General features: G+C 53.7%; 5 protein-coding genes across 5 annotated transcripts in view; 3 read left to right on the top strand and 2 right to left on the bottom strand.

The window, feature by feature from the left end:
* Positions 1-124, top strand: part of PHACADRAFT_91980 (uncharacterized protein) — a gene marked incomplete at both ends in the record, with an annotated part of 1373 nt that extends 1249 nt beyond the window's left edge. The window contains one exon of the mRNA XM_007394966.1: positions 35-124. Within this exon, the coding sequence (XP_007395028.1) occupies positions 35-124 (90 nt within the window). The remainder of the gene's footprint in view (positions 1-34) is intronic.
* A 31-nt stretch (positions 125-155) lies between these two features.
* On the top strand, positions 156-730 carry PHACADRAFT_91659 (uncharacterized protein; the record flags this gene model as incomplete). The annotated part of the gene is made up of 3 exons (XM_007394967.1): positions 156-239; positions 294-447; positions 504-730. Coding segments are annotated over 3 exons (465 nt in total), but the record flags the coding sequence as incomplete, so codon positions are not given.
* Positions 731-791: 61 nt separating this feature from the next.
* Positions 792-1233, top strand: PHACADRAFT_194773 (uncharacterized protein; the record flags this gene model as incomplete). Its single annotated transcript, XM_007394968.1, has 3 exons — positions 792-876; positions 933-1042; positions 1102-1233. The coding sequence occupies 3 exons, from the start codon at positions 792-794 to the stop codon at positions 1231-1233; spliced, it is 327 nt and encodes a 108-aa protein (XP_007395030.1).
* A 1221-nt stretch (positions 1234-2454) lies between these two features.
* Positions 2455-2773, bottom strand: PHACADRAFT_254854 (uncharacterized protein). Its single transcript, XM_007394969.1, has one exon. It carries the CDS (start codon positions 2667-2669, stop codon positions 2475-2477), a length of 195 nt encoding a protein of 64 aa, XP_007395031.1. The 5' UTR covers positions 2670-2773; the 3' UTR covers positions 2455-2474.
* A 376-nt stretch (positions 2774-3149) lies between these two features.
* Positions 3150-3842, bottom strand: PHACADRAFT_254855 (uncharacterized protein). The gene has a single exon (XM_007394970.1). It carries the CDS (start codon positions 3756-3758, stop codon positions 3471-3473), a length of 288 nt encoding a protein of 95 aa, XP_007395032.1. The 5' UTR covers positions 3759-3842; the 3' UTR covers positions 3150-3470.
* Positions 3843-10121: the final 6279 nt, after the last annotated feature.

The following is a 10121-nucleotide window of genomic DNA, read 5'->3' on the forward strand; positions in this document are numbered from 1 at the left end:
AGCTCCGAGCAGGCCTCTCAACTCGACATTTCAGGGCTCCGTGCAAGTGACAGCCGTCAACCAGCTCGGCCAAAACTTTGTCAGAACTGCAGTACGTACTGTAGTGACGGTATTTCTGGAGTGATTCCTGATGCGATTTTTGCCATCAGAACCAGGGCGATCTGTGGTTCTTCCCCGCCGGTGTCCCTCACTCCCTTCAGGCCACGAATGCGACCGAGGACGGGACTGAATTCCTTCTGGTAGACTGTGCCTTCAAGATACCTTCGTACAGATGCTGAGCAAGCGTGCCCCAGGTCTTTGACAATGGCACCTTCGACGAGGACGGCACGTTCCTCATCACCGACTGGCTGGCACACACCCCGAAGGAAGTCATCGCTAAGAACTTCCAGGCGCCCATCTCCGTCTTCAACGAGCTTCCGGGCGAGGAGCTCTACATCTTCCCTGCGGGTACGCTGAACTTTTCTCCATCTAAGGACCTGCTAAGACTGAACTTGCCCCACCAGCGTCTCCCGGTCCCGACTCGGATGCGCCAGTGAGCCCGTACGGCACCGTGCCGAACTCATACACATTCACGATGTCCCAGATGCCCGCGATTGAACTCTCAGGAGGGTCTGTCAAGATTGTGGACTCGCATGTGTTCAGCACCTCGAAGACGACGGCTGTCGCAGAGGTGGCGGTCAACCCTGGCGGGATGCGCGAGCTGCACTGGCATCCGATCCAGGACAAATAGAAGTATTTCTTGTGAGTCGCCTGGTCACATGTGTCGCTGGTGCGCTCTTTGCTAAAGAAGTATGATCAGGGAGGGAAATGCGCGTGTCGCAGTGTTTGCATCCGAGGGCAACGCGGGGGCGTTCAACTTCCAGGGAGGTGACATCGGTACGCGCTTATCGCAAGAAAACACAAGCAAAAAGCTGATCAGAGGTTGAAACCAGGCTATATTCCCGCAGCGCACGGCCACTACGTCGAGAACACTGGAAACACAACGCTCCGCTTCCTCGAGGTCTTCAAGACTGCGACCTTCCAGGATGTCAGCCTGACTCAGGTACGGACTTCCTCGAGTGCGCGTTGATAGGAGCATGTTCTGAGACTCTGTATTTGTAGTGGCTCGCCCTCACACCCCCTGCGATGATCGAGGCGACGCTTAATATCAATGCCGAGGACCTCAAATACTTCAGCAAGACCAAGCCCATCGTCGTCGGTCCCGCTCCGGTCAACGGCACCACGGTTGCCTGAATGCTTGCTTTACGCTCGATTGCCATATATTGAATAGAGATGCTTATTGTAACCCCTGCTTAGTTAAGGCTTGCTTCGTCTCTCAGTCATAGAACTAGGCATCTGAGGTTAGATAGAACATTCACTGACACCTTGCCTTGTGAACGCACCATAGGTGTCTCTAGACACTCGAATTCAACGCTTAGCATCCACAGACCGTCGACGGAGGGGATGTCGATCCAATCTCCAAACTGATGCGACCTTCGAAATCCATAGAACATGCGAATAAGGGAGCGCACAAGTTGATCGTACATTGAAACATTGTCCGGCTACTCTGCTAGATGGTCGCGCCCACACGAGAGAAACCAAAGTTGCATTGTAAGATGTAAAAAAAAATCCCGAGCAACAGCCGGTTCAAGAACATTTGAAGTGGGATGGTGCACACGGACCAGATGCTAATCCGCTCAAGCGGCTACATGCTCCGTTGCGCAAGGCTCTGCATGTCGCGATTTGGGCCATTTCGCTACCGGCGCATCCCACGACCCGAGCTCCTCCTTCAGCTCGTCCATGTCCTGCTCTCGCCGCCCCTCCCAGTACAAGGCTCTGCGCGCTGCTCCCACACTTGATCGCCCACGGCACATACTCCCTGAACAGCCGCGCTCGCGTTGCAGAGCTGATGCGGAGGTACCCAAAGGTATCGGCGAACCCGGCTATGGGCAACCCCACGGTCGCGAACTCGAAGAACTTAACGGCGAGCTCGGACGCGACGTCGACTAGGAGGTTGACGAGGCAGCGGCCAGAAGTCGTGCAGTTCGCGATAGCGCTGCATCACATACGCGAGCTCGGGTCGTCCACGTGATGCGCCTGTACTTCCTGCTCTTAGTTTCCGCAAAGATATCTAAAAAATAGGCTCACCGATTTGCGAATGTTAGGTGTGAAGTTGCATCGCACCAACCAGGTGATATAAGTGCGCTCGAGCGTGCTCTAGGAATAGTTGCGACGTATTTCATGCCGACGGTTTTCGTGTTGACGCGCAGCCTCTCCATGAGGATTCGGCGCTCCTCCCGACATGCTAGCATCAGGTCACGGAAGCGTAGGAAGCACGGCGCTCGAGGCGAAGCGTCCGACAGCAGTAACCAAATCTGCACTCTCTTGTTAGTAGCATTTAGCAGCCACAATGCTTTCGCACGTACCACGGCGCGCAGGCGCGGTCAGGGCCATATGAGATGTTCCAGCAAGCATGACCGCATGCCAAAAGCAATTTAGCGGAGCATGTCCCGGGTACAAAGGCCAGTCAAGTCCTCGTAGCTGACGCGCGATTGGGACCGCTGGATGGCCTCAACAAATGAGGCAGTTTCGATGTCGCCGACGGTTCCACCAAGGCTTGAATACGATGTTACCACGTTTGGCTGGTGACCAGAGGCGATCACATACTCCAACAGTGGCAATCGTTGCATTATGGACAGTCTACGACGCGCCGATGACGGTGAGAACGACAAATACTGCTGCCAATAAAACACACTCGAACAATCTTCTCAGATGATGGCCATGCATCTGCGAGACGAGTTGCGTCAGGAACAAACTCAGCCGAGGGCCGCCCAGGGACGCACGTCTTTTCAATGACGGACGCCAACTTGGCGTGCCAATGTCGAGTGATAGCAGCATTACGACCGGCAAAGTTGACAGCCGAGTTATGACCGAGACCTAAGTCGGCCTCTCTGCCGTCGTTCAGGGGATGGACATCTCCTGTCAACTTCATGCTTAGCCCATCCTCTGAAGCTTTTGCAAAGCGCACAGCGCACTACGCACCACGCTCCCGTAGTCTCAATCTCGATCATCGTGGCTTTCAGACCAGCCGTCCTCAGGAGGAACCCCGTCGAAGATGCTGTGATGCACAGTCAGCCTCTGCTATAGTCAAATCGCAAGATTCGGAGCTCACCGATGACACCTTCCCGATATTGCTCACCTCACCGCCCGGAATATTTCACGTCTATCGTGTTCTGATGGCGAGATGACGGGAAATTTGGACTAGAATGTAAGACGCAACGACTCTTTCGAGTAAGAACCCACTTCCCAAACTCTCCGCACTTCGTGCATTGGGCGCTCAATTGGCGCTTGGGAGCGCGTAAGTTAGTCTTGAGCGTTTGAGCGTTGGAAGGAAGCCCACCTCGACCGGCCAGGCGTTGCGCTCTCCCAGCACCACATTGTCGACCGTGCGCTCGTCTGCTTCGTATGCCGCACATCAGGGTCCTGCGTGTTCATGCCGCCGAGCTCGAGCGCGCCTTGGTGTTTGTCGCCAGGTCATCGGCCACGAAGTGTAGCAGAGGGAACAGCGCGTCGTCCTGTACCTCCATGACGTGCAGCCCGACCTGGCACCGCCACATGACCCACCAGCAACGCTCAGTGCCATTGCCGTACCGTGAGAGGGCCGAGAGGATGCCAATGAAGGTGGGCCTAGGGTACGCAGCAGCGTGAAGAATGCTGGGGGTGGTCGCGCAGAGCAGAAAGAGGGGGAGCGCGGCGAAGCGTGACAGGACGAGTAGCATCGCCGACGAAAGGATTTGTAATGGTGTTGTTGATGTCTGGAAACCGGCGCAACTGGATGCAGCCCTTGATCATATGCTAGAGGTAGTCGTCAGTGCTTGTCACTAATAGGCGGATTGTTATCTTACCATGGTATTTGCAGCAAACGGTACTTACAGGCAGCCTTGAAGTCATCGACAACATAGTCATGGCGGATGGTATGCCCAGTGGGATCCTTCGTTCTCGCCTCAGAGGCCGCTTCCCCCAGAAAGTCGTTGACTCGCTTCCCCGACGCTCACTTGCTCGTGTCCATACATAGCCCATCTCGGGTGTCGGCCGTGTCCTCTCGAAGTCGTCGCCCAAGGAGACGCCCCCTTGTCCTGTCAATGTCGGCATCCTTGCCGTCTGGTGGCCGCGGTCCATAGTGAGAGTGCAGACCGAGAGTAACGCGAGAGTGGAGCTTGGAGATCGAGGTCGGCTGGTAAGATCGAGCAGTCGGGCGATGCATCGCTAACGCAGCAATCGTGGCCATCGAGTGCTAGTATATGCAGTCTGTAGGACAGCCTGAGGCCGCAGTGAGAATGGCGGCAGTAGTCAAGGGGCAAAAAGACTTACCAGGACAACATCTTCGCTACGGAACCGTAGCTGCGAGGCTTGTGTGTGTGATTGATTCATGAGGCCGAGTGCAAAGAGGCCAGTAGGCTGTCGGGACTCTTGACGTAGGTCGTGGTCTGCAGCCGAGGATGAGACGTATTGCGTACATGAACGGGCAGAGGAGGACATACACAGGAACTTCAAATGGTGCCAGCGGTTCGTTGACGTGATAGCGCGCTGACAGAAGAACGTTCCTCAATGAGCTCGACGCAGAAGGGCGATTGCCGTGCTGTCGTGAAGTATGTGCTTCCTAGCAAGCAAAAGTGGGAGTTGCGGAACGTGCACTGTGCGAGGTCATAGCTAAATTTAGCAAGAAAAGCGCGGAGGTCAGAACACAACCACGCACCTTGGCTCTTGGTTCTCTTGCCATGCTGCTCGCATTGCTTGTACCGCCTACGGCCCTACGCGAAGCCGCGCCGTTGACGTCCATGCCTGTCTGGGCGAAGTGATTGCCAGACGAGCGCGGTGTTCCATGAGAGACTTTACAGCGATGTGCCTCACAAGATGGCAGTAGAGGGAGTTCTTGAGATGGCGGCGGCGACTGGCGGGACAGTGTATATATCGGGCGTCTGGTACACGTAGCGCCCGATCACATACAAATCACGTGGCGTCCCCAGCGCGTTTACACCGTCGCGGTTCCGTCCTCTGACGATTTTTCTGCGAGCTGCAGTGCTTCAATCTGCCCGTATATTTATTGGTCAACTTCCGCTTACTCGGATCGATATCATCAATGGGCATCTGTGTAGGCCCTTTACGTCTTCCTACACCGACCGACGTTGAGGCAAAGGTGGGCCGTTGGTATACTTACATCCGAATATCTGCTTAAAACTCGCTGTCTTCTGGCTTGCATTGCTCTCTCTCTCTCTCTCTCTCTCTCTCTCTCTCTGTCCACTCTGCACTCGCCTGTTGCACTTTGTAAGAGGTACGTTAAATACTGCGGACGCTGTTCAACGTTGTCGTCGATCTGATGTCGGCTCGCAGAGGTAGAAGTTGTCACTTGCCGCTTTCTGTCATTTACCCCGGTCGCACCTGATTTCGATGAGAATAACAAGAGATGCGCTTCTTTGACTACCGTGTGAGGGAGCGTGTCGTTAGAAGAGCCTGTTATCAAATGAGTCATCCATGCGAGACGGCGCACAGAAGCTTTCTTCTGAAGATCATGGGGATATTTGTCCTAGACACGGACTAGCCGGTACTGTGCCACGGCAATGCAGAAAGCACGTACGAAGTTCCTCTGCATTCCGTCTGGATTGCCTTAGCTCGCGGCTGGGCCCAAGAGGGGGAGCAGATGTAAGTGAACTAGTTCCGCAGTCAAAGTCAACGCTGACCCACCACGCTAATCAGGCAGCGATATTATATGTCTGCCTGAAATCCATGAAAATGCTTGGATGTGTATCTTGTGCAAGGGCTCCACCGGCTTCGCGACCTGTCCCCGGTACCGCCTGCACTGCCATCAACGACTATAAAAAGGCATTCCAATTGCTTATGACCCTAAAGCTCGGATCATCTCTGAGACTACCCATAGTACACTCTCAGCATTACCTCTTCTGGTCCAACAAGCGGAGGCACGACATGCAGCACTCCAGCGCCCTCTAGCGGCGCGCCGCTCAGTGCCGATTTTCTGTGTTTTGCGGATACGAATATCGTCAGCTTTGAATTTAGCTGCAACACAGACAGCTCGTGCACGGCCAGCGGCGCGCAACGTCCACCGCTCGAGTCTACGGCCACGATGGCACGGACGGGTGCAGCCCTATCAGCGACGACGGCCTCAACATCCTCCGTCATCCCATTGGCTGGCAGCTCCCCACCGACGGCGCGCTCATTGGCGCGCTCGATGAGGATAAGTTCTGAGAGTACGATGGCTTTGTCTAGACTTGCTAAGCTACTGACGTGAGCCGCATCGTCAATACGCACAATTACGCTCGCTGGAGTGGAGAGGTAACCCGCGCTCTCTACGCTATAATATTGTACTTTCTGAGCTGACGTTCACTTTTAGATCATCGACCAAGGCGCTTCAAGCAACAAGATCCCCACCTCACTCTGGAGCAATATCGTAAGAGACTACATCAACGATGACCATATCATATCTTCGGAGCGTAATTGCTTTCAGCGCTTGTCAGCACGACTTGAACTGTTTTGTTTTGTTAGCATGAACGAGCCCATGATATTCCCGATGTCAATCTCTGGGCGAGATCTATCCAGGCCACTATTACCGCCATCCGCCAGGCAGGCGCGACGACACAGCTGATTCTACTCCCGGGAAATGGCTACACGTCCGCTGAGACCTTCGTCTCGGGCGGCTCCGTGTCTAGCCTCGGCAATGTGCTTCACGATCCAGATGTTGGTTTCTACGTCCATGAGCATCTCGACTTGGACCACTCGTAATTTCTTCGCCGGACTTGCTTGAAGTAGATGCTCATGGGCTGCGTGACCAGCAACATCGACGATGCCTTTGACCCGCTTGCGACCTACTTATGTGCCAACGGCTACTAGGTGTTCAACACCAAAACTGACGGCAGAAACACCGACTCGTGTGCGACTCTGCCAGCGGACTGCCTTCGTCCAGCGAACTCTGATGGTGCGCCAATTTTATTTTATTTTCTCTCCTGAATTTAAAGTGCTACCTACGGAGGGTAATGTACACCTAAGGTGCGCCAATTTGCGTGACGTATATATCAACGGCTGACGAGGTTTTGCAGCCTTTCTTGGCTACGTCGGCAGGGCCGCGGGTAACTTCGACCCAAGCTACGCCATCCGCGTAGTCCCGACAAACACGAACGGCGTCCAGTCTGATGCGTCGCCCGTACCTGCTTGCTTAGCACCAAAGATAATCCTGAGAATGGCGGATCCCTCTCAGACTTCCAACTGTGCGCCATATTCTACTCGGAGCTGTCTTCTGGCATCGGCGAATTACATGTGTGCTTCCACTTGACAGTTTCGTGAGCGCTGCGAATGATAATGGGTGATTGATGATATGCCATTGACGATCCGGCTCGAGGAGGCACAAGGTCAGTCCGTCTCGCCTTTTGTCATGAATATTACACAATCCGGATGGTTCTCCCGGATTCCATGGTATTCTCTTACTTTCTATACACCTCCGTATATTCGTAGGATATTCTAGATATTCAGTCTGACATGTATATAAGGAGCTCGTACTGCTCAATAACAAGCCAGACTCGAGCTGGTCTTTCCTCACTCACTTTCCTCTCGTCTGTCTCCTCAGCATTGTCGTAGCTCAGTCCAGTTGGATTGTTTGTTGCTGACATTAGCTCGAGTCTCCACCAACTGCCCTACGACGATCCTCGTCACTCCCACTCCAACCATCACGCATCTCCACCCGACGATCCACCCTATACACACACTCGACTCTCACCCTAACTCCTAACCCTACCGAATTCTATCGCATCAAGACCCGGACCCCTGGAACCTTTCTCCGTGCACTTGCGCGTCTTTTACCACATCACATACCCCGAAGCCACCTCTGTAATCACCAGCCCTTAGGCGGCTGGACAGAGCTCCGTCCAATTAGAATCGTACATCGCCCTACCATAGGTGGTGTTAAACGCTTTGCGCAGTGCAAGCGGATATTCCTGAGTACGACGTGGCAACCGGCTGAGGCTGGGCGTCGGAAAAGAGATAGCAGTTAGATCGACGATCCCTGTCAGGGCGTCGGACCGAAGAGACACAATCACTCTTTGGGCTGCTATACTATTCCTAGAACTGTATTAAGAATAGTGTTTCGATTCTTTTTTGGAGAAATCCTATCTTTGGCGAACTCTACCCCTGATCTGGTCGTTACAACACGATTAGTCCCAGGGTTTGCTGCAAGCAGCTTCACGGACCCAACAATCTATGACCACATCTTCCTGTGATTGCAGAGGACACGTACACCGAGAACTAGAGGGAACATCCATTTACCTACACGGCGATAACGTACGATACTGCGTGCAACAACCGTGTCCGCACTCTTCAGATAATAATACTCGTTGTCCCCGGTGTAGAGAAGGATTACGTGGAGAATTGCTACAAAGAATTCCCACAGGAGCACCGTCAGAATCCCTCGCAGTCCCGCAACCCGTAGCATCCGGTTCAGAACCCAGAACCAGACGAGATACTCTCGAATCGGTCACTGACCATCTCCGCTCAATTGCCCTCGGAGAATCCGAAGATCCACCAGAGGACCCGCCAAACCCCGTAGAAGAAGCGGTAGAAGATTCAGAAGCCTCGGAACCACCTTCCCGACGCTCTCCCACCCCACCTTCATCTCCATCTGATCCCGGCGCGATGGCCGAGAACCAAGATAGTGCCGCGCTCCTCAATGGAAGCGCAATGAAGCCAGACGCCTTCGACGGCACGAAATCCAAGTACATTGCTTGGAAGACCCAAATGAAACTCTATGTAGTTACGCAGAGGAAGCGGCTACCAGAACAGTTCGACAGAGTCCTTATGATTCTGTCGTACATGAAAGGTGGACACGCGGGCAAATATGTCGCTACGTTCATGAAGAAATACGACGCGGACGAAAACTCCGTAATACAGACTACCAAGACACTATGGGAAGACCTAGACAGGCACTTCCTAATCGACGAGCAAGCCGAAGCCTATGACCGTTTACAGGCGATGCAGATGGGAGCGCTGTCAGCACAGGAGTTCTTCTCAAAGTTTGAATTATGCGCCTTCCAGGCGAACATTCATGACTTTGAGGCACATTTCCAGGAGTTAAAATCACTTCTAGAAAAGGCACTTAGGGCCGATATCATTCGGCTTCTGTACAATTCATCGGAAGAACTCCCTGCCACATACGCGCTCTACAAACAACGGGTCGCGCGCATCGACCTAAATCAGCAGCAATATCATCGGCGAAACCCACAGTCCCAGCGGCAAGGACAATTCCAACCTCAGCAGCAGCAGACACAAGGTGCGCCACGAGCACAGGCTAGCGTAGCCGCGCCTACTGCAAACGCCCCGGTCCAGACACGTCGCGATGGGATAGGCGTCACATTCGGCGGCAGAGGCCAGCCAATGGAGCTGGATCAGGCACGACGCTTAGGCCTTTGTTTCCGATGTGGGGAAAAAGGACATCTCTCGCGCAATTGCCCTAACCGGCAACAAACCCAGCAAGTACGGGCCGCGGAAACGCCGGCAATCCCCACTACCAATGCATTCACACCGCTCGTACCACTCAACGAAGCTCCTGCCGCGACGGCAGAACCGTTCGACTGGAAAAAGGCAATCCACGAAGAAATTCGTGCGGCCATGAAGGGTTTTGCAAGCGGTCAGCCGGGTGCGTAGCCGAGTTGACCGAACGTAATTTCACGAATTATCTGTGTTCCTGGTTTGGTGTACCTATGTATATACCAGAAAAAGGGGCATCCGCAGAGCGGCGCGGAGAGGCACAACCCTCTTGCTTAATTCCCCCGAATAAAAAATTATTACCTACACCAGAACATCAGACCGAACCTACGCAGTGGCAGCGCCACACACCCTGGACGGCGGCTTGGATTCGCCAATGGATAGTCAGCAAAGAGACTGCAGCACTCAGACTGTTGACTGAATGGGTACACTCAAAGAAGAGTGTTGACGCCTCAGAAGCCTGTATGAACCAAATCAGGCAGATGAAAGAAGAAGAAGCTATAGACTTCTTGAATGAACTACGGAAGCAACCTCGTTTTATCCGAGGAAGGAAGGGGACTCAAATGGACGTTCCAATGATCATCACCACTCTAGACACG

The sequence above is a fragment of the Phanerochaete carnosa genome (genome assembly GCF_000300595.1).
Source record: "Phanerochaete carnosa HHB-10118-sp unplaced genomic scaffold PHACAscaffold_4, whole genome shotgun sequence".
Taxonomy (NCBI): domain Eukaryota; kingdom Fungi; phylum Basidiomycota; class Agaricomycetes; order Polyporales; family Phanerochaetaceae; genus Phanerochaete; species Phanerochaete carnosa.